General features: G+C 28.2%; 2 protein-coding genes across 2 annotated transcripts; both read left to right on the plus strand.

Moving 5' to 3' along the window:
* The first annotated feature begins 1614 nt into the window (after positions 1–1614).
* Positions 1615–11584, plus strand: LOC101489362 (uncharacterized). Its single transcript, XM_004489902.4, has 4 exons — positions 1615–2305; positions 9279–9857; positions 10411–10705; positions 11306–11584. The coding sequence occupies exons 1-4, from the start codon at positions 1712–1714 to the stop codon at positions 11338–11340; spliced, it is 1503 nt and encodes a 500-aa protein (XP_004489959.1). The 5' UTR covers positions 1615–1711; the 3' UTR covers positions 11341–11584.
* Positions 11585–15613: 4029 nt separating this feature from the next.
* LOC101489688 (uncharacterized) lies at positions 15614–19136 on the plus strand. Its single transcript, XM_004489903.4, has 2 exons — positions 15614–16482; positions 18450–19136. Exons 1-2 carry the CDS (start codon positions 15944–15946, stop codon positions 18871–18873), a joined length of 963 nt encoding a protein of 320 aa, XP_004489960.1. The 5' UTR covers positions 15614–15943; the 3' UTR covers positions 18874–19136.
* Positions 19137–25638: the final 6502 nt, after the last annotated feature.

Raw genomic sequence — 25638 nt, forward strand, 5'->3', positions numbered from 1 at the left:
TAGCAATGATATAATTATCACAGTGTCGTTATAAAAACAATCATATCATAGTTCCAAATCATCTTTCCGTTTGTTTGATGATTTGGTTTTTACCCACGTTCATATATATTCCTTCATCTTAAAATAATTAATTAATTTATAAAAAAATTGTTAAAATAATTAAAAAAAAATTAATTTTTAATAGTTTTTGTTAAATTATATCTTTTAATTAATAACATTTATATTATTTTTAATATAATATTTTTTACTATGTATTTATAATATTAATAATGTATCAATATCTAACAAGAATAATTTGATAAAAGTAATATCTCTTCTTTTATTTATATATATATTTTTTTCATTTATATATGTTTTTTAATATGTATAAAATGATTAAATAACTCAATTATTTTGAAACAAGAGAACAATAAATTGTTATTATATATATAGACAAAAAAGAGTTGTGATTAAATATTAGTTAAAAAATATCATTAAAAATTCATAGATGGTATGGTAAATATATCATTAAAATTATGATTAAATATTCGTATACAATTTCTTTATAGATAATACGGTAAATATATCATTAGAAATTCACGCTCGAGATATAATATATAATATAACATTATCGATATTTATTTTGTCAATTGAATTAAAACTAATATAAGTTTTATATAGCCATTTTTATATAGTAGTACAAAATAAAATCTACCATTTTAATGGACTGTGGACATCTATAAAATAAATTATTAGTTTTTTTTTTTTTGCACTGTAATTATATTGTATTTTACTTTTTCTATTTCACAATAAATATCACTTTAATAAAAAAGATTATTTTAAAATATATATTATTCATAATTTTTAATATAATTTTAATTAATTTTTTTATACTACTTTTTAATGGTTACTATATACATAATTTTTAAAATATTATTATATTTTATTGATAATATATAAAAATTTATCAATGATTAAAATGAATAATTTAGTAAAAAAATTATTTTTTTTTAATTATTATATTTTTTAATGTGTATACAAAAATCTTAAAAACACTCGATGTAAAACCAATTAAATAATCTTTCTTCACTTTTTTTTACTCTAATAACATTTCTTCTCTTAAGAATTTTAATACTATATTATAAAAGAAAAAGTAATATGTAAATATTGTATTAGATTTTCAACGCCCAGAAACCAACCACAGTTTCCATGTAATTTCAAGTTTCAACCTCAGACCCATATCTTTTCATTCTCGGTCTCTCCTCTTAGACTACTTATGAAATTATCAAATATGGTAAATAATATTTTTTTTTTAATCTTATGCTTTCTCGAGAATTGAGAGCTTAGTAATTTGAAATTTGGTAAAAAAAATAATTATAATCTAACTAGAAAAATCAGTCTAAATAAAATTTGAATTTAAATTCTCTTCGAAAGATTTGTCTAAAATTGATTGTCTATGTCGACTGGTTAAAATTTGTTACTATTCTAAACATGTACTAGTATTTAATTACTTTATTTTATTAAAAATCTTACAATTTATTAAAATAAAGAAGTCTCCTCATACGTGTGCTTCAAAGTTCAAAATCAAAAGAGGCGTATAAAACAAGTAATTCAAGTGTTTTTAGCTGATCACAGCTTCCCAAACTCAGAATTTGCAATACACACAAAACAAAACACTCGCACCTTATATTATAACCATAGTTGATTAAGCTTAACTATATCAAAATTATTCATGGAATTTTTCACCAAATCAAAACTCGTAAATCTTCGAAGCCACCTAGACAAGTACTTAATTGACGACAACGGGAAACTCCGTCAGAGCCGAAACGGAACCGTTAAAAGAGCTCAATGGACGGTAGAAAAAGTAGAAGCATTTGAAACTCATCGCCACGTGGTGCGGTTAAAAAGCTTTAACGGAAAATACTTAACGGCAACCGAAACGCCGTTTCGGTTAGGCGTGACGGGAAAAGCGGTTATTTTAACGGAGTTAGAAGAAGGATTAGACGGAAAAAACGAATGGGAACCTATAAGGGATGGATTTCAAGTCAAGTTTAGGAGTTACTGTGGTAAATATTTAAGGGGAAATGGAGGAGCACCACCGTGGAGGAACAGTGTAACGCACGATGATTCTGATAGTTCTGTGAGTAAGGGTTGTTTTCTGTGGGACGTTGAAACTGTGATGGAAAAGGATGTGAATGAATTGTTTTCTGAGAGTTTTTTGGCGTCTTTTGCTTCTGATGATGTTTCTGTTAATTCTGATACGGCGTCGCCGATGTCTGTTTTCTCTCTCAAGTCGCCGCCGGCAAGACGGAACTTGCAGTTGCAGGTGCGTCTTCCAATTCTCTGTTTATTATTTTGCTGTATTTGTTTTTTATCAGGCAGGCGGAAATTGAATTTTCACTTTTTTATTTCGATATTTTCGACGTTGTTGAAAATCGCGGTTTCATTTAGGGAATTATCATCTATCACCAAATTTGTAACTTTTATTTTATAAAGATAAATTTTTAAATATTAAAATTGAATAAATAAATATATAAAAAATTAATTTAATCGATTTTAACAAATATTATATTAATATCTACATCGACAAATGAAAGAAATTTATAATATTTACATAATAAAAATTAGAACAAATTAATAATTAAAATATTCAAAATATTAATATATTTTTATATAATATCGAATCACTTTTTTTTCCTAACATTTTAGATACTTTGCGATATATTTATATAGTATACTGTAAGTCTGAATAGAAGAAAATTAGAAGTGTGTACAAAAAGAAAAATAAATCTTTCTAGACAAGAAATAATTTAGAAAATTATGTTAATAATATTATTAGATTTGAAGTATATAAAATAATAACTGTTTTAGAAATAATATTGTAATTTTCCAAATATTAAGAATTAGAATAATTTTTTATTTTAAATTATTAATATTTGTTAGATATATGATGATTATAAAAATTAATCTCTGTTAAGGAAGTTAAGAAAGACAAATTTTGTGTTTGATTGATTAGTCAATGTGTTTAATTTGGATATTTCATTAGTGAAAATAATGAAGTAAAATATGTTAAATGATTTATTGTAATAGTTATTGAAAAAAACCAAAATATAAGAGATATTTTTCTATAAAAGTATATGTTTAATTGGAGTTTTAGTTCATTTATTTTTATTGGTTTATAAAATTGGTTTTTCTATTTTAAAAGTCGTCAATTTTGATCATTTTATTTAATTTTTTAATTAAAAAATAATGATGTGAAATATTTTAAATAATGAAATATGATACGATGATGTAGAATGATTAACACACAAAAATTAGAATAAAACGCCATAAATACTTAACTTACAACTTCATAATTTTTTTTATATTTTTAATATAATTAATAACATATGAATATTTATCTATATGATTCTATATCATAGAATTGTATGTCACATCGTTTAAAACATGTCAATAAATGCATAAAAACTGCAAATTGTAACTAGGCAAAAAGTTTTTAAAGAAAATTATTCTCACTTTACAAGTTGATTTGTGACGATGAATTAAGTTTGATAAAAAAATTTAAGATGATATAACTAACTAATTAACTATTGTATTTAATTTATATAATTACCTAACAAATTAAGTAACTTATTTGCCTAATAAAGAGTGAAGATTGTTGACTTCAAGAAGAATTCTACAATGAATTACTTTTTTTAATAATTCAACATCAATCGTCAAATAAAAAGTTCTTATTGAAAAGATCAATTGCATAACTTTTTATAAAATTTTAAAACTATTTGATATTTTATCAAATAATTTAAATGAACTTATAATAATTTTTAAATATAAGTAAATATTAGTGATTAGATGACATAGATACAAATTTTAAATTTATATAAAAATTTTATGTATTTAATAATTAATATATTATGTTAATAATCAATAATTAAATTAATAAAATAATCATTAATATTGACTTATTAAACAGAACAACTCATCCTATAATTATTACTGTAATGAACGAATCGAACTATATTGTATCCGATTTGTTGCTTCTTCTTTAATATATTCAAGTAGGGAGTCTTATACAATATGACAATATAAAACGTTGGTGAACGAATGATTCTTTTTCACCAATGAATGTTTAAGCGCTTTAAAAATCACTATCTTCCTTGGTGCTTGTACACACACAAAGCATAGCAAGAATTGTGATTTTTTTTAGAAGTGGGCTGGGGGAAGTTATTCTTGTAATTCAGTTGGGTCTCTTGACCAGGTTGATCCCTATGTCGAATATCAACATTTTGGATTTGGTGATTGAAATTTTGTATGTTCTAATGTACAACACATTTTATACAAAACAAAAAATTAAAATGTCTAATACACGGCAAAAAATGTAGGAGGGGGTGCTAGCAAGTTGCAAAATCTCTACCATACTCTTTTTGATATACACCTTTTAAACCGTAACTAATTAGAAAGTTTTTTTTCTTAAAATTTTAATAATCACATATGTCGTCTATTTTTAAAGAATATTATTAATCGTTATTAAAAATTTCAATTATTTTTAAATATCAATACACAATAAATCATTATAAAAATGATTAACCGTATGACTCACCACAACTCAAAATCTAATAATATAGTAGTGCAAAATAAAAATATGATGAGAAAAATAATATACACTACTATAATCAGGGTAAACTAGCATATAATAAAATATGTGGTAATTATTTTAAAAGACAAAATATTAGCCGCCAAAAGTTTCTATTATTGAATTTCTTTATAATTATATATCCAATGAAAACTTTGGGTGCTCACATACACGTGGAGTATCTTTTAGCCCAATCTCTCTATATATAAAGGGAGTCCACTTGTAATTGATTTCATTTTCGTTCTCAGTCCCATATGTCCATGCCTTCACCAACTATTTGCCACTAAAAAAATGTGAAAACACACGTCACACAACAAGAAACGCACTCAAGCTGCTCGAAGTAGCGTTTAGCAAAGTTAGTTGATTTAAGTAAGCTCGAGTCACTCAAATTAGTTAATACTAAAAATATTAGTATATTTTGCGAATGTGTGGACTTACGATCAACTATTTTATCTTTTTATTTATTTAAATATATAATTAGATATTGAAAGTATATCTAGCTATACTTATGTAAAAGATACCAAATTTTGGTATAATATTTTTCAATCCAATTTTATTCATTTATTTCAAAAGTTTTATTCTTCTTTATTTTTAAATTCTACTCTTTTATCATGAAAAAACGGACTGGCCGGGATATGGTAACTAGAAACACCTTAGCGTGCATGCATATGCTGATATTTATAATTAGAACCATCAATTTAACAAATATATTAATTATTGATCTTAGTCTATATGTTGGATGTAGTAAAAAATTTCATAGTTAAAAAATTATAAAAAAGAAAACTCATAACAATAAAAAGCCATTAAAATTTTGTGGGTTTAGTAGAGTCTGAGTGTCTACTTTTCAAAAAAAAAAAAAATTTGACAATTTTTTTTAATTTTTTTGAGAAATAAATTTTTTGATTTTTTTTCCAATAAAAAGTAATTTACAATTTCTTTCTCGATTTTTTTTTTAAATTTGCTCACAAATTTTTTGAGAAAAAACTGTTTTTGATTTTTTTCTTTGAGAAAAATAAATTTCAAAATATTTTCATAAAAAAATCTCAAAATTAACAAAATATTAGATCTATGAGTCACCTCTCTTAAGCCCATAAAAAATAATAAAATAATGGACCACAACTTTAAAAAAATTATTTTAATAGAGGACCTAATATTAAAAGCTTAATAAGAAATTTTTTCAAAGAAAACTTTAAAGTTTGAAACTTTATTGACAACTCTACTTAAAATCAAAATTTATATATTTAGGCTACCTATTGCTACACTGTGGAGCTGATAAAGGAAAAAAATTGAGCTAAAGATATTTTATAAGAAATGCTATCAAGTATTTATAAATTGGGTGGACAATTATTAAGAAATCAAATATAAAAAAGATTAGTTTAAAATTTAGATAATTTATCGCGTCGTCATTTAAGTTATACAAAAATATCAAATTGATTATTTAATTTTTTTTTTATATCAAGTTACTTCTTTATATTTGTAAAAGTTATAATATTTAACTATTTTTAGTCGTAATTTTATTTTAACCATTTTTAGCTATAGATTTTTGAAATATTATGACTTTTGTTATCATATAAAAAACAATATAATAAATTTCTATGTGATTTCATGACATAAACTGAAAAAAATTTACATTTAATTTCAAGAACTCTAAAATCTACTTAAATACTCTTTTGTTTAATTATTTTTCTAAAATTTGATATAGGACTTATGTTGTTATTAATGTTGCAATCAAAATTCCTAAAGAATTACATGAGTTTATTGAAAGAATTTTTTATTTCAATTTTATTGATTTAAAATTAAAATTATTAGTGTAAATATTTATAAATAAAAAAGCCGAATTTGGATGACTAATTTATTAAAATAAAAGATAAAAATTAATTAATTATTTTTGTATAATTTAAAAGAGTGCGATTAATCAATTATTTTTATATAATTAATGGGTCGCAAAATATATTTTACATAAAATTTATTGAAATTTTTGTTTTATACTCTTTGATGATTTAAAAGTTATTTCCAAAATAAAATTTTTATATTTGATTTCGTAACAAACAAGAGACTAAAAACGAAGTGAATTAAGATCAATTGTTATTTGGCCAAGACATCTAATATCTAGTGTATACGTTAGCTTAATGCATTTGATTGGGTATCGGTCGCTACAATCTCGATGCTTCATAGCTTCTACATCACGTTCTTTTCATTCTTGGATAGTCTTGCTAAAATGAAAAAGTTTATTGCTAAAATAAATATGAAAACATAGAGTACAGAAAAAAACCAAACATCACTTTAATTTCTTTGACATCCCCACAAACACGCCAAGGCAACGGCAACGCGACAAACATCATTCTATCAACTTCCATAATTACATACGTGATTGCCAGATGATCGTGGAAACATTATTGAATTGGGCCGAGTCAGCAATTCACTTTAACTTCAGCAAGAATTCGTTTGATTATTGATTTTGTTGAAAGCTTATTACTTTATTAGGTAAATTTATAAACTTCGATTTCACACTCAATCAAACTCAATCTCATACTATTTAATACTATTCAATGTGTCTAATAAATTTATTTTATTATCTTTGAAATAAGTAATTTCTTATATGAGACTAATTGTTGGAGGTATATATTGTCCGCAAAAATCACACTAGTACTTATTTTTCTTTGAACTAAGTTTTTAATTAAACAGTATGATCAAATCAAAGGTATCAACTCAATTATAGTCAGGTGATATAGTAGAATAATATTATTCGAATATAAAATAGGATATAAATATAATATTTTAATATTTTATAAAAAATAAAACATAACTTTTACTATATTTTCAATGACATTGTATTTATATTATATTTTGTGTCAAATTTTATATTTTAAAGCATTATTTCATATAATAATATAATATAATTTCAATAACTTAATCAAATAATAAAATAATAAATATTTGTTCATCTCTTTATCTTAAATTTTTTATATATGAAGTTTATTTTTATAAGTCAAAAATATTTGTTGTTAAGAAGGTTGAATAAACAAACCAAATGCAAAATCAAAACTAGAAAAAATAAACAACCTATTAAAACATGGCGATTACCCCACCTATGGAAGTGGATAATAATATTTAACATCCATACTCCGATCAATATCTTATGTAGAAAAAAATAAACATATAGAATGATATAATATGTTAACAATGTAATGTAATAAAAAAGAATTTAATATATATTTATGATTAAAATTTTTATATTATAAATCAATCACAGTAATTAGATCATTAGTAAATAATAATGTTTGATTTTTATTATAATTATTTATAAAGTCATCTATATTATTGATCATAATTTATTGACTTTGTAATATTTTTTATATTGATATTTGCATAAAAATTAAATAAATAAAAAAGAGAAATAGAAGAAAAAAAGTGTTAAATATGCATAAAAAATTAAAAATCACGCTAACATGTGTCTTAAGAATATAGGTTAATGACTCATTAAATTTTAGCTTTATCTTAAAAAAAGGCAAAGACTAACTCATGCTCCAAAGACATATTTTAAGATATCAAATATACAAATTTTACTTCAAAACTATTTTTATTCAAGAAAAAAAGAATTTTCAATACAATTTTTTTAACTTTAATACTTTAACTTATACCCTTAAAACACATATTAGCATTAATTAAAAAACCACATAATCAACTCTTTGATATTGACTTTATATTGACCATGCATGGTCATTAATATTTCCAAAAGAGAAAATACATCATGCACTTAAACTAGTTTTGCATGGACAATAAACTCGTTCCACTAAATAATTATAACAACCATAATTAAAAAACCACTTAATCAACTTTTGAGACAAAACTTTATACAATGCATTATGATCATTAAACCCTTTTCCAAAACTAAAAATGCTTAAATATCACTATTGAATTGAAATGGAATTTTTATTATATAGTAAAAAATTAACATATTTTAATATTATCAAAATAAAATTGTCAACTTGAATTGAAATGAAATTTTTATTATATAGTAAAAAATTAACGTATTTTAATATTATCAAAATAAAATGGTCAATAATTAAATGACTTACAAATAATTTAACCAATTTTAATAAATATTAAATAATTGAAGCAAATAAAGAAAAATATCAATAACCACTTGTTTTTAATTGTAATATAGAACTTGTGGGATTGGCACGGGATAAACCTTCCTCACCAGTCACCACACGCACGCAACTTAAATTGAATCAAAGAGATTAGAATGAGTGATGATACGCTTCACCCACGCAATGCCAGCGTGCACCCAAACGCGTTGCCACCACTGACCGAACACCGTCACCAACACTTTTCAACTGGTCAAACCAAGTCAAACCTCAGCACCCAACACTTTTTACCCATCATTAAAATAAAATTAAAAATAATAATAATCATCATAATAATATAAACCAAAAAACGCTCCCCTTTTCATTCAGATATATAAAAACCCATCACCAACACTTCCATAACTCAATTCATTACCACTTTCTACACACTCTGAAAACAAAAACCACAAATCCTTCTTTAGACAGTAGTAACAAAAACCACAATCCTATTCAACCCAAACCCACTTTGTTCCATCCAAAAACTATCAATTTCAATTCTATTATTATCTAACTTCCATTTCTAAATCAAAATCATGCAGACAACAAAACCCACCAAGCTAAGAAACGGAATGGACTTCTTCAGCAGAGCAAAAGCAGTACGTTTCAAAAGCCACCATGACAAATACCTTTTAGCAGAAGAAGACGAAGAATCCGTAACACAACACAGAAACGGTTCCTCAAACAACGCTAAATGGTTCGTCGAACACGTTCCCGAATACGACAACGTTATTCGATTCAAAAGCTGTTACGGTAAATACCTCACTGCTTCCGACAACCCTTTTCTTCTCGGCATGACGGGTCGTAAAGTTCTTCAAACACTTCCTAAAACACTTGATTCTTCTGTTGAATGGGAACCTGTTAGAGATGGTGTTCGTGTGAAGTTGAAGACGCGTTATGGGAATTTTCTTAGAGGGAATGGTGGGTTGCCACCGTGGAGGAACACTGTTACGCATGATATTCCTCATAGGACTGTTACGCAGGATTGGATTTTGTGGGATGTTGATGTTGTTGAGATTTATGTGAATAATAATGATAAAGAAAGTTTGGATCTACCTTCTGTTGAATCCAACACGCCTTCACCTGGGACCAGTGTTTCTGCAAGCTTTTCTAGGCAACAGGTATGGTTTATTCTTTGGAAAGTTTCCTTTTTTTCATCTGGGTTGTTTTGGTTAAGCTTTAAATTTTGATTCTATAAGTTATAACCAATTTAGTTCTATGAAGTGTTGTTAATTTAGAAGCTGAAATTAATCAAATTTTAGAATGATTTTTGAATTTGTAAATTCTCAGTAAGATCAATTAGTTACCAATTTTAGCTACTATTTTGATATAACATGGTAGTTTACTTTTCTTAGTTTTATTTTTTTAAAATGCATTTTGATAACAAATCTATTATCTCTAGAAACTTGAATAATGGAATTTTATTTTGAATTGTTTTCGAAATGCATTCTTTCTTATTAGCTATTTGTCCTCTGCATGAAACAATTGTTCACTACAGTATCTATCCTTGGTATGAGTCTTCAATGATTTTGTAGACTAAATTAGCACCTCTATAATTTTTAAGGATTAAGTTGATAGTTTACTTTTGTAAAAAAAAAAAGTTAATAGTTTACTAGTTGAATTTAGCATTATTTTCTTGCTTCTTTGGTTAATTGTGTTCTGTTTTATTTGCAGTCGAATGATTTGGTTGTTGGAGTGTCGCCCAAGACGACAGAGGGGCGAATTATATACTACCACGTTGCCGAAGATGATGGAGAGGTGAGTGACGAAGGTGTGCAGGGATATTCTTTGGTTTTCAAAGGAAATGGTGTTGAGGAATTGACTAAAAAGTTTGAGGAAGAGACAGGGTTAGAGGGAATCATTGTGTGTACTCGTAGTCCTTTGAATGGAAAGATTTATCCTCTTCGCTTGCAGCTTCCTCCAAACAATGTCACTATGCAGGTTCTTTTGGTTCTTCCCTTCTCAAAAGGTGAGAGTTCTTTTCTTCCTTTTGATCAATTAATCTAGTCTTTGTAGACCAATTAAGCAAGCTCTTTTATGTAAATATCATAGATGTTTTGCATATCTGGTTTTTACTGAACATGTTGGAGAAATGCTAGCAAGACGCTTTTGAATACTATATCTAATATAATACATAGAGTAAAAGAACGTGCACTGTCAGTGTAAACTAGTTTTACTCGGACATTTAATAAGAACCATTGATTTTTTCATCTCACCACATGATTGTAACTACCATCATAAAATACCTATAAGTCAATAGTTTTTGCACCAGTGTAAAACTGTTTACACCGAAAGTGTATGAAACTCTACACATATTTGTTGAAATTTGTGTGACACTCTCATATTTGAATTTGAATTTCAACTAGTAGGAGAAAGTGTATTAAGATGCGCATGTTAAAAAAGTGTGTTGATAACTTATCCTTTAAGTAAAACTTTGCTAACAAAAATTGGACATCTTGTTGTTTTGATTTGATTGCTTGCATTGTATTTAGACAAATTTAATTTAGTTTTTATGACTTTAATCTATATTATGAATTTTAACATTTGTTTTTTTTTTCTTGTGTTCCAGTGGCAAGAGAATTTGAGGCACAAGGTTTGCTTTGAGAAGCAAGATTTTGCACCACGTGTATATATTAGATACTGATCCAAGTTCGTGAGAGTTATATTTGTAAGCATTTAGGATTTGAGAATGTGTTATAACTAATAAGTTCGTACCTTGTACTAGTTCATTGCATTTATTCAACAGATTCATATGGAACTTGCTTAAAATTGCAACGGAAATGAATTAAAGTATAACACCAATGGTCATTTATGAATGAATACTATAGGCAATTCTGATGGTGGATTTTATTTGGGCTTCTGTTTCATTAACCGTTGGAAATGATGATGTTTTAATGAAAATTTATTGGAAATAATGATGACATTTATGAGAGCTAGTGTTGTTGTGAATTGAAAAAATTGAGAAGTGTCACATTGGAGGGATACGGTACACTAGTAGAGTATATAAGGTGGAGGTAAGGAATTTGGGGAGGGTCCCAAGGGGCACCCCAATTTTGTGAAGGACGGAGAACCAAACAATATTGGCCACCACAAGTGCGCCGCCGTCCGACCGACCCAGCTTGGCTTTGGCTACGTGGTGTGGCATGAAATTTAATTAATCATTTTAATTAACTGATTGCTTGCGTTTTATCTCTAATTGAAATGTGTAACTGCCCTCCACCGAGTCATATCTGATCCAGTCTTCCTCACTGATTTCGTGCATTTGTTTTTGCCCAGTCAAAACCTTAATCTTTGGTCTCACGTTTCTTTTGTTGCCCGGTCAAAATTTAGAGTCAAAATCCTAAGTTTGGAGCGCACGTTTTGGGGTTTGGAGTGCACGTTTCTGAGGGCCACTTCTTGGAGCGCATGTTCTGATGATTCCTGATTTTCTCAGATCCAGTTGCGGTTTTCCTCTATAAATAGAGGGTTCTCTTCAGTTGGAAAAGCACACCAAAAGCTCTCTATATGTGAGGCTTTTCTCACTTCTCCCTCTTCTTACTATTTCTTTTCTTTCTTTCGAGTGGTCTTAGTGCCATATTACGAGTGTCAGTCGTAAGACTGCCATATTGAGGGTGTAATTCTAGAACGGTTTTTTATGTATCTGTTTTATCTCGGGAACTTCGTGGTTGATAGTCTGTCTGTTTCGCACAATTTGGGCAGTGCCTCGAAACGTCTTAAAGAGAGTGACCTAGTCCGCGACTCAACCTAGTAATATTTTCGGTGGTATAAATTGTTTTCAAAATGTTTTTTCGAATTTCAAAAATAACATTAACTAGCTTCAAAATTGTTGTTCAATGGTTTTGTAATGCTTTAGGCTTCAATATTGTTCTCTAGGCGATGCTGAGGCATGTTCATAGAAGTTTTGCCAGAATCAGATACAGATTTTTTTAAACATATTATTTATGACATACTTCTGAAATCTAGATGCATTTTTTTTCAGAACTTTTTTCTTATTAGTTGTCTCTGATGTAATAAAATTTGTTGTGCCAAGCGAAAGTTTCTGTTATGGTCACACATTAGCAGGCAGAAGTCCTTTTCTAAAATAAAAAATTAGCGGTCAGCAGCAGGACATTGAAAGTTAGGCCTGTGGGCTTCTTTTTGCCCTCATATTTTTTAACATTTACACATAGAAGTGGACTTTTGAACAAAATTATTTATCTTAAAATATACTTTCAAATGATATTAATTATGTGTTTTTTTAAGTGTACATTAGAAATCACATGGAAATAAATTCCCTATTTTTATGATAGGAAAGATAGATAATTTTAGTGTATTTTAATTTTTATGAGAAAGATAAAAGAGAAATGATAGATAAACCAAGAGAAAGGATAACATAGAAGAGAGATTGAAAGAAAGTCACTCTACTTATCATAAAGGTAGTCATTTAGGTTGGAAATCATAAGAGAGATGAGGAAGTTTCTACTCAATTATGTTGTAGTTAATTTGGGTTCGAAATCATAAGAGAGATGAGGAAGTCTCTACTCAATTATGTTAAACTCTATGAGTGTACTAGGATGCAAATGCATTTTCAAGGTTTGTTTCTCCCTGCTCCCGCTTTGTCATGACTTGGAAAATGTATCATTAGATTCTCACATGTGGCATGATAGTTGATTAAAATCTCCACAAATGGGAGAGAAGTAAAGTTTACAATGAAATAAAAGGAGAAAGTATAGGAAAAACTCCAAATCCCATATATATATATATATATATATATATATTAAATATAGAGTCCATATAGAGTCCAAAGGAGTTTATTTAATAAATTTTCTTCTCAACTCAGACAAAGTTAGATTTTTTTTTTGGAGGAATTGGAGAGAAATTCACTATAGTTAATGACACCATATTTTCCGTTAGTCAATCCAACCTTCTAATAAATTATTACAAATTGAGTTTATTTGGTCTTATTGACATAAATATAGTTGACCTCTCTTATTTATACCGATTTCATTATTCTAACTTGTATGAATTTGCTCTTATGAATTAAAATATTTGATACTAAACACAACTTTTGAGTGTCGAACTAAAAGAATGAAGTTGTTCTAAATGATCAAAAGACTAAAATATAATATAATGTAGTACAAAACACAACTTCTAAAGTTAACTCTAAAGGGTGAAAGTACTCTTTATATGGTGAAGGAGTAAAATATTCAATACCAAACACAAATAACAAATAATTTTTGACAGCATGTAAAAAATGTATTAAAGCAAGGTTATTTAAAAAAAATAACTTTAAGGTAAAAATATAATATGTGGTCCTTTAAATTATTTAATTTTAATAGATTACTTTTTTTAATTTTTTTTTTATAATAAATTAGTTTTTTAAGCCTTAAAATGTGTACACCGCTACCATTTTTTTGTCCAACTCTAATAAAAAAGTGTTTATATAGCTGTTTTAAACTGCGGTAGTAAGTCCAAATCGTTCAATTATAATTTTTAATTGATTTTATTAAAATAAAAATTCCAAACAATAAATCGTAGGGTTCTTCATCAATCTTAAAGAACCTAAATAGATTCACGAATGCTTCTTTAGAGATAGATTGAAAGTTGCCTCGAACACACTTTGAAGATATTTCTTGAAGGAAGTAATGAGCTTTCAAATATTTACTCAACAACAAATCACAATTTGACAAAATGCGCCACCTGTGTTTGACAAAAAACACAAAATTAAATGCTTTGGAACAATGGAATCCAATACCACCTCTACTGTTTGGTTTGATAATCGATTCTATGTGGTCAGATAAATTTAGGGGTAATAGGAAGTATAAGTGTATACATTCAAATTAATCTAAAAAAAAATCACAAATTGACTCAAAAAATTAAAAAATTATATAAAATCATATATTATTGAATGTGTTTCAATCTTCTTTTATGAAATTGTTCACATCCGATTGAATTTTAGATTTATTTTTAAAATCAAACTAAACTTCATATTTAAATTTTAATATTTCTTTTTTAGTATAAGATACTACATTAATCTATTATTTGTTAGTTTAATTTTTTATAATAATACCTATTTGTTTAGTTTAATTTATTTTTATTACTATTTTATTTTATATGTTTTAAATTTTTGTTTTGTTGTCCATCTAGCTTCTTCCAAACACTATCTAGAACAACATCAAACACTTATTATTTCGATTGTCCAACAAATGATTAAAGATTAAGTATTCGGAGAGATTTTTTATCGTCACAAAAAGAATTTATCTTTTAAAATCAATTTATTTGTCTTAAAGAAACACTAAAAGAAATCTTTAATTTATCTAGTTTGATGAATTGATCATTAGGGTCTTGATAAAGTTAGAGAAAATTTTGAAAGCACTCAAAAACATATTGGTAGCTTTGCAAAAAAAATGAGACTAGCATCTTTAGGTAAATATATACTATAAAATTGAAAACAGTTCAAATAAAATATATATTATATAAAAAAGTTTATATGCAGTAAAATATGAGTTTAATTATTGTCTATCTTGATGTAATTTTTTTCTATTATAAGTACATCACAATTATTAATTAATGTGTACGACTTTAAAAATAATTATAATAAAAGTCAAATATATCTAATGATCTAAAGACTATAATTTATTGACAATATCTTTTTTTACTTTAATAATATATATGAATTAAATTTATAAAATATTATAGAGAGTTGAATAAATAGACACTATATACCATTAATGATTTTATAAAAAAAATTAACACAAATATTATAAATGTCGATATTATTAAATTAAATATAATATTTTGAGTTCCAACTTATACCCTCACAATTATGCGTTAGTTTTGATAGAGAAAGAAAATAGTAAATCAATTAAAATAAATTATACTTGATTTGTACTTTCTTAATAAATGGAAAATGGAAAAATGGCTAAGATTGTAGCTTGTGTGGCCGTTCCGAAAATCTTTCTGCTACTCACTCGAAAGGTCAAAATCTTTTCTCTGTTAACAACTTCTTTTTTTTACTAAAATGCCTCTCGGGACCAAATCAGAAGCCATAACATTCTTGTGAACTCCGTTTGTTTTTGTTTCCTAATGTCTTTCTTCTTCACAATTGCATTTTCTTCCAATCTCCCCCTCACTCACCCATCTTCATGATTCTTAATTACCATTCTTTTTAACTTCTAATAACTCAACCAAAAAAAATCATTTTTTTTTCTTCTCATTTTTGGGTCTAATGGCTGTTTCTGCTTTAGCATTAGCATCTCCATTCAGTTTCACAAAACTCCATCAAAGAATTTCACTTTTCAATCAAAACCATTCTCCAATCTTAAATGCAAAAAACCCATCTCTTAAACCCAAAAAACCCTCCTTAACCCTTTATGGTTCTCCTCTTTTGAACCATTCTCTTGTTAAATTAGCTCCTACCCAAATCAGAGTTTCTTCTGTTGAATGTTTAGATGCTATTGATGAACCTGAAAGGTTGATGCTTTATGATGAAAAACCTGTTAAATTTGCTATCTGGGTCATTTTCTGGGCTTCTATGTCTTTGGCTTGGTTTGCTTATTCAAAAGATGCTAATGCTGCTGTTGATTCCATTAAAGCTTCTGGATTTGGGTTAAAGATTGCTAATTCGTTGAGAAAATTCGGTTTACCTGATTGGGTTGTTGTGTTTACTCTTGCTACACTTCCTGTTCTTGAGCTTCGTGGTGCTATTCCTGTTGGTTATTGGTTGCAACTCAACCCTGCAACTTTGACTGTGGTATCCATAATTGGGTTAGTTTCTTTTTCTTTCTCTAAAACCTATGTAGAATTGACACTTGTGATCTGATCGAAGGTGTGTCTTGGTGTCTGACATGTGTTGATGTTACATTCAACTAATTCATTTTAAAAGGAGAGATTGATTTTATTTTTGTTATTTTGTAAGTACTCTTTTTGTTAACTGATGCAAAAAGATGTTTCTTGTTTTCACTTTTGCAAAGGTAGGGAAGAGTGAGATAGGAAAAAATGACACAAAAGGTGTAGGTAGGCTCTCCCTTTCTATGTTTTTATGTATAACGAAAATTTGAAACTTTATGCATGTCACCTTTATAAAAGTTGTAAGATAAGGAAATTGTTGGGTGGGGAAGTGTCGCATGTGGTCTGTGGTGGATCAATATTTGAAATTCGTGGAAAACTTGGAAGACAACTTACATCGCCGCCTTTAAGTAGAAGTTCAGGTCCATCATATCCTTACTATTGAGACAATAATCTAATTGGTGTTGATTCAACAAAAAAAAAAACAAGGAGAAAAGGGACTTTAAGTTGAGTTTTGAGGCATTGATATTCGTTTTCTTTGTTTTTTTCTGAATTGACACCTATTTGGCTACTGTCTCAATGTGAGGATTAGTAATACTGGCATTGTTAGTGTTTTGACTGATTTCAAGCAATGACCAAGGTAGACTAGACGAGACACTTCCTTAACCTAAAAGCTACCAATAAGATATAATTAAAAAATTTGGTGTGAAAAAATTAGGACTTTAAATGATGCATTCTTTTTGTTTTTTGAACATCAGATATTAGTCTGGTTGATCAGGTATCCTTGTTAGTAGAGTGAAAGGGGACTATACTCGATGTTTTATTTTTCTACGTGTCCCACAATTCACCAGTTGAGCTGACACCCCTGGTTTATATGATGTATTCTTGAAATTCACTGTAATCATGCTCTCCATTTGCCATTAGTCAGCTTTGTTGAAATCCTAGTGATTATTGTTTAAGAGAATGTGTTTTTTGTTGTTGTGATACAATTACCATAGAATTTGCAACTTCACTTTGAATAGTTATATTAAAGTATAATTTACTTTGTAATTTTAACTTGGTTGTTATGGAGAAGATTTGCTGTTCACATTTTAGCTATGAAGCAGAGACACCTGACACGGACACCTCGACACTCCTAATGTAAAAAACATAGGACACACTTATAGTTAATTTTTTTATTATAATTAAATAAAGTATTAACATTATTAATAATAGATCTATATTGAGGATCAAAATATACATATATGTGCAAACATGATGCAATATAATGTATTTAACCCCTTCATTAATCATCATTGCTTTCAAACATTTTTAATCTCATAGATGTGTTAGAGATATGTCTAAGAGGTGTGTCAAAGTAAAGAAAAAAAAGATATTTTGGGTACACTTGTTTGAGGTGTCATACGAGTGTCGTACGTGTGTTGGACACCGAGACACGCCTAAATTCTAGAAGTGTCCTTGCTTCATAGCATTTTAAACATGAGTTTGACATGTTAGATTATGCCTCTTTAGATATGAAGCACGAAAACAAATATGGACATCGAAGACAACACAAACATGGACTCACATGCTGTGTGTGTGTGTGTAGCACGTATTAGTTTAAAACTTAAGAATTAATCTTGACCATCGTAATTGTCTTCGTTGTTAATCGCGGCTCTATATTGCCCGATCGCGGACCCGCAGAGCGGTGCTGTTGTCCATTGTGATGCGTTTTGCTGGTGAGCTGCATCGAACTGGTGCGGCAGCCGCAGCCCCAAATTGCATTGTTTTTGCCGCCCAATCCCATTTTTTTCGCGTCCGCAGAAACAAGTCCTACATTCTTATACCTCAAAAAGGAGAAGTGTCGGTGCTTCATAGAATTTTTAACGCCGGTTGATATATTTAGTTTGATTTTTGGTAGTAGTTCTTTTGTGGTTTAATAGTCATGCTTTATACAATTGATGTAGGAACATGGTACCTGTGCCGTTCATCATACTCTACCTGAAAAGATTCGCATCTTTCCTCGCTTCTAAGAGCCCATCGGCATCGCGATTCCTCGACATTCTGTTTAAGAATGCCAAAGAGAAGGCTGGACCAGTGGAGGAGTTTCAGTGGCTTGGTCTGATGCTCTTTGTGGCTGTCCCATTTCCCGGTACAGGAGCATGGTCCGGTGCCATCATAGCATCCATTCTCGATATGCCGTTCTGGATCGCTGTATCTGCAAATTTCTTTGGTGTCGTATTCGCTGGGCTGCTCGTAAATTTGCTGGTGAACCTTGGTTTGAAGTATGCAATCATTACCGGTATCGTCCTTTTCTTTGTTTCGACGTTCATGTGGACCATCCTTAGAAATCTTAAAAAAGGTTTGAGCTCATCAAAACGACTGTTTTAAAATGTCTTAGTTGTCATTATCAATACAAAGACAAGTGTTTAAAGTTTCTTTTTATTCATTCTCTTCATTAGTTTTTAGGAGCTTATATTTATGTAAATAATGTATAAGATTGAAATGGCTAAGGTTTTGTGCGTATGTGTAAAATCATGATGTTTAGGAAAAATTAGAGATTCAACTGACTGATATTCCTTGTTGTAGAACATCTTGGCTATGAAACACAGACTCAACACAGGTAATGAGAAAATGGAAGTAATTGAATGTAACCATATATGTCGGGGTTGTATTGATGTCCGACATTAACACATGTCAGGTGATTCGCCTTCAATCTTAAGGGTCAATGCTACATATTCTGGATATAATAATTTTCCACCAAATCTAGGGCAACTGAGAACATTAAGACCTATTCAAATTATAATTTTTGTGGTGTATCTTTTCTTTTTTAAATATGAAATATAGAAATTGAAGATAAAGCACAGCATATATCGTTCTTCAAATTAAATGTGAGTGTCCATAAAATTACCATTTGTGTCATTGTTGTCCCTTAAATTTCTGTATATCATTGTCAACAACGTTTTCCTATTTCATAATGCAGTTAATAATACAATGAATGGAAAATAATGGATAAATTCTATAAATTGTATTGATGACAAGAGCAATTATAAAATTATAGCAAAGTCTAAATGTCTATTATATGCCTTTTAAGCACATCAATGTGCGTTGTTTGTACACTTAGGTCTCTATTATATGCCTTTTAAGCACATCAATGTGCGTTGTTTGTACATTTAGTGTCAAAATTTTGCTAGTCATCAAAGTTCATTAATTTTTTTTTACTAAAAAAGTTGTATTCATTTATTTAAATTGATAAAAATTACATGAATCAATAATACAATTCAAAATTGTTAAAAACAAAAAGATGAATTTACAACAAACTCATAACATCCAAGTTAATAGCATTGAACAACAAAATATCTAAATTGTAACAAAATTTACAAATATGACAAAAATGAAGTGTCCAAAATACTCATACATTTGAAGTTGTTACATTGAAGACGAAAAAGTCATTGGTTAAATTTACATTCAGTCAAATCTTCTCTGTCAATCTAAACCAAATAAACACCACACCAAGAAAGGAATCAAACTATTATCACACTAAGATGACGAATACAAATGTCACATTAAGACAAAAAAAAAAAAACATTTTAGTAATGTGAACACATATTTGACACTCAAATTATATAGAATCAGAGTCTAAAATAAAAATAAGTTACATGGTTACACACATGCATAAGCATAGAAAACAAGAAAAGTTGTACTTTTGGGTAGCAATGAGAAAGTTAATTAATGAGACGTTGATCGACTTTAATTCAACCTTGATTTAAAATGTGTCTTTAATCTTTCCCTGGTACAATAATTTTGGGATGAGAAAAAAGTTAGTGTTGAAATTTAAGTGTGAATGATTAATCACACTCTTTAATCTTTCCCTGGTACAATAATTTTGGGATGAGAAAAGAGTTAATGTTGAAATTTAAGTGTGAGTGATTAATCCCACATCGACTACTAATGAAGAAAATATTATATATATAAGAGTAATGACCTATATACCTGATGCCTCAAATGTTCGTTTGATGCACATAATATGATAGATATTATCATATACTGTGTTTGACATACACATGATAATCAATCCAATAATATTTTATTTTCTCATGTATTTAGTACATATTTCATCATGAACAATTACATATTAGCGTTTTTTTGTAAGTTAACTTATTATATTTTAAATATTATAAATTAACAAAAAGTACTAATAAATTAAATAAGTAATGAAATAATTTTATATTTAAAACTATCTATTGGCACTAATAAATAAACAATTTAATTTAAAAAATAATCATGAGTAACCACATAATTCTATTTTATTTGTTATAATGTAAATAAAGATATGATATATTATATGTAAATGGCAAAATACACATGTAGACAAATATATTTATTTTAAAATTTCAATTAATTTCATATTTTAGTAATTTTGAATAATAATTTATTAAATTATATAAAAAATATAAAACTACCCTTGTGATAAAAACATAATTTTTAAAAAATTAATTACTAATATTTCATTTTTAAGTTAAATATCAAATTCTATTAATTATCTTTATATTTATATTTGATTAGATTTACATTTTTATATTTTAGATTGTATTGTATAAATTATTTTATATTTATATTTTATTAAATTTCAATTTGATATTTTAAATTATATTTTATAAGAGTAATTGAGTAAAATATTGTTCTTATCTTATCCTGATGGTTTCTAACTCATCTCATATTCAGGATACAAATTTCAACTAGAGAGATAAGATAAGATAAGATAAGATAAGATAAAGTTCTAGATTAACTTATCATATCTTGTTGGTTTATCAAACACTAGATTCAGATTGAATATGATAATTTATTCATATTATGTCTCTTATCATGTCTATACCATAAGATTTTTGGTTAAGATTTGGTGTCAATGTCTCTTAGGGATCTTGGATGTTTAGTCCATTGCTGCTGCCACACTTTCCCGAACTCTCTAACAAGTGGTATTAAAGCCTTGATTCAGCTTTGTGGGGGAGCATGAGTGAGAGATTCTAGTGTGAATCAAGTCTAGTGATGTGGGTGACTCACACTTGAGAGGAAGATTATTGGAGTTCAAGTGTGAATGGTTAGTCCCACATTGACTAGGAATGACAGAAATATTGGATATATAATAGAGGTGACCCATATGCCCATTGACTTAACATTTTATGTGGAGATGTGTTGTCAACGTCTATTAAGGATCTTGAACGTTTAGCCAATTGCTCTTAGTGCGCTCCCACAAACTCTTAAAGTTTTGGAGATCTTGAAAGTGCCAATTGTTGATTGATTTATCTTATGTTCTATTATGTTGATTTGTCGATTTTATTATGACGTTTTATGATTGTTTGAATATGTGTTTCTTGAATGATTGTTTTATGATGTGTTTTTGAATGGTTGCTGCTATTTTAGATTTGAATGAAATATTATATTTTAAATATGATTCTATAAAGATGTACCACACATTTGTTTACTTGGATGAGCTATGTGCTCCATATAGACGAGTCTTATGTCCCACATGAGATAAGTTTTAAACTCCACAAAGATGAGCCTTGTACCATGCAATAGATGAGTTGGTGCACCATATGATGAGATGACACTCACTTCGTAGAAGTAGTGCATCTTCCTATAATAATGGGACACTGTTGAATTGATTTATTTACTTTCTGCAGAATCAAATGTGTGTATTTGATTTATTTGATTATTATAGATGTGAATTATTGTTGGCTTTAAGTGGATTGCTTTATATTATTTATTGAAAGTAAATGGTTATTATAGAAAAATTATTTGTATTATTTATATTTCTAAAGAATATTTTGGAAGAACAAATGTGCCATGATCGATTTTTTAGGTTACTGCGTCGATTGAGAACAATCCTTGTTTTAAAATCATGTGCATTATTCAATATAATTTAACATATTATTAAAGTGTTGTTTTCAAAGCTTGAGATTGTTGAGGACGTCATGAATTGAGAAGTTCTTCCTCATTTGAGAAGAGTAATTACCATAGATTAAGTTAGTAGATCAAGAATAAGTAGATATAATGTCTACATTGCATTTTATTTCAGTTGTAAGGATTTATAAAAGAATTTTATAATGTTATTTCTTTCAGACAATTAATTATTTATTATTAGTACCTTATTTTCTTATATAAATATGAAGATTTGCGTCATTATCTCAGCTGTTAAATCCACGTAACTAGACATTACATTTTTGGTATTAGAGCCACGTCGAGCATAGATCGTAATGTGGTGTAGGTTTACTTTACTTTACTTTTTTTTTTTAAATCTATTTAAAAAAAAAAAAATCAAAACTCGGGGGATTATTGGATTTCTTGTTATAGTTATATATTTTGCATGCTATGATGTTGGCTTTTGGGCTTGGCCAACTCATTGTTTGATTGGTGGTGTGCATATTTATGGTAGAAATCAAGCGTGAGACAAATGACACACTTGTTGAGGCTTTCAGCTTAATAGCAGCGCCATGTAAGAACAAACAAATGTTATCCATTAGTATAGATGACCCAATGTCGCAACAACGATAGATCCCCAATAAATAGGAATTTTTGAATTCTAAAATAACACTCCACCACTTTTTCGAGGCGATTCTGATCCAGTTGAGACAGTAGAGTGGTCGCTGAAGTTAGAGAAAATCTTTAGAGTCATGCGTTGTGTTGATTGTCAGAAAGTGAACATCGCCAATTATATGTTAGAGCCTGATGCTGAGGATTGGTGGTATTGAGCTAGAGGAGGTCTTCTAACCCAAGTAGTTCCTATTACTTGGGATAAGTTTAAAGGATGCATTTCTGGAAACTACTAGAATAATTTTGTAGGGGTTGTATTCAAAGGGTTTGAGAAGATTTCGATATGACATACAAGATTGGATGATGACCATTCTCAGGATGTTTTCTAATGTCTGTTTTTGAGGACAAAACTATTTTTTTATGGGTAAAATTTAAGACTCGAGAATTTCTTTAACCAACTATCTGTTAAAATTAAATTTATATTAATTGTTGGTGCAAATTTTATTATTTTAGCCAATAATTATATATATATATATATATATATATATATGGACTTAATCTAGCATTATTTTAGTTATGATTTGATCTTACTATTCTAAGTATTTGATGTTGAAAAATATTTATCTATGTGTGTGGCTTATATATATTTTTTTTCACATTTTAAATTTCATTAATTATCGTCCGAAAAATATTTATCGATGTTTGTGGCTTATATGTTACGACATCGTTCCATGCTGATCTTTCTAATGCTATTGAGATCGTCCACTCTCAAAGTTGGTTCCGCCTTTAGATTGAGTGTGACTCTTTGTTGGTTTTCTAGTCTTTCAATAATTCTAATATCATGCCATGAAATTTGAAGACTAGATAGTTGAATTGTGTATCCCTTATAAGAGAAATGCAGTTACACATTTCTCATATTTATAGGGAATGCAAAATTTGTGCTGAAATATTTGCTAATGTTGGTTTTTATACTTGTTTTACTTGGTGGGAGTGGCCACCTCATTATATTTGGAATGCCTTTTATCGTAATCAATATTGTCTTCCCTTTTTTGATTTCATTAATGTTTCCCTTAGGTTTGGCTCATAATTATCATGATGTCTACCTTGTTGCATTGCACTATTTTTTTCTTTTACCATGATTTTTTTAATTTGGGTTTTTTGAGTAAGATTTTTAATAAAGCATTCTATAAATTTATTAGGGTGTTAGTTTTAGGGTACCGACATTGTTGGGATGTCAATTCTACTACCTTTGCATTCTAATCCTCGCATTAAAAAAATTAAATTGTAATAGATTACTTGCCCACACACTTTCTATCTTTTATACAAAGTTGTGCATCCAAAGTTTTCTTTCTCAAGCATTTGAGTTGGTAGCTAGCTATACATTCTTTATAGATTTAATTATTCTGCAAGTCTCTAAACTATTTGAATTTTTTTAAATAGATTATTCTGCAAGTCTCTAAACTATCATATTTTTTTGTAATTAAGTTCTTTTGTTCTATTGTCATTAGTCAATCGTTTTTAAAACTTTAATGAAAGGACCTAGTGACAATTATTATATCAGTTTAAGGACCTAATTACAATCATTTTAGTCTAAGGACCTATTAGAAAATTCTCAAATAGTTTTGGAATCTACATCGTAATATATGAGATAGAGAGAATAAGATACGATAGAGAAATAGAGAGAAGAAGAAGGTGGAAGAGGAGGAGAGATAAAGAGGGTAGAGAGAGGAGAGAATATAGCTAAGAGAGACAAAATGAATAGCAAATAGAGTAAAGAGGGGAAAAAGAATAAAGGGTTGAGAGAAGAAAGAAGATAGATGTGGGGGGAGAAGGTAGAAAGCATAGGTAATTTATTATAATATATTAAAACAAACCATTTGACACATTAGACACTTATGTGCCACATCATAATATTTGTTCCACATCACTTATATTCTTATGTGACACCCTTCATATGCTTCTACAATTTATCTTACACATTTTATTTCTTTTATTTATCAATTTAGCTTTTGCATCTCACACATTATCATATACATATGTTGAGAACCCACACACAAAAATTCTTCATGAAAATAATTTTACTATCAAAGCTCCTCATTAAATTAAGTTTACTATCTTATTTCGATCAACTGTCAATACTCCTTCATTTCTAACTTTGTATATCCTATCTTATGTTATCTCAAAAATCATTCTTTCCATATATTCTTAAACTTTGGTGGATATCACACTTTAGATACAAAGTTCTGTTGTTTACACAACATTAAACCTTTCACGGCTTCTCCATTCTCACCCAAGTATCAATGGAAAATGTGAGATTGTGTAACCTCTTGGTGACTTCCTCGGTTAGATCAAATCAAGTCATTTTCTTTCTCCATTTAAATTTTATCCGTCTTCTATTTTTTCTCTTTTTTTATATATGTAGTTTTAATCTAATATGGTTTCTCAGTTCTCATTCCAAATATCAATGAAAAATGTGAGATTGTGTAATCTTAAGTCATTTTCTAATATGATTACAACTTTATAAACTGAGTCAAAGCTTATTCTTAGGTAATTTTCTTTCTCCATTTACTTCTATTTTTTCTTTTATTTAATCTATGTCTTTCAATTCTATTTTTTCTCTTTTTT

Source organism: Cicer arietinum, chromosome 2, assembly GCF_000331145.2.
Source record: "Cicer arietinum cultivar CDC Frontier isolate Library 1 chromosome 2, Cicar.CDCFrontier_v2.0, whole genome shotgun sequence".
Lineage (NCBI taxonomy): Eukaryota > Viridiplantae > Streptophyta > Magnoliopsida > Fabales > Fabaceae > Cicer > Cicer arietinum.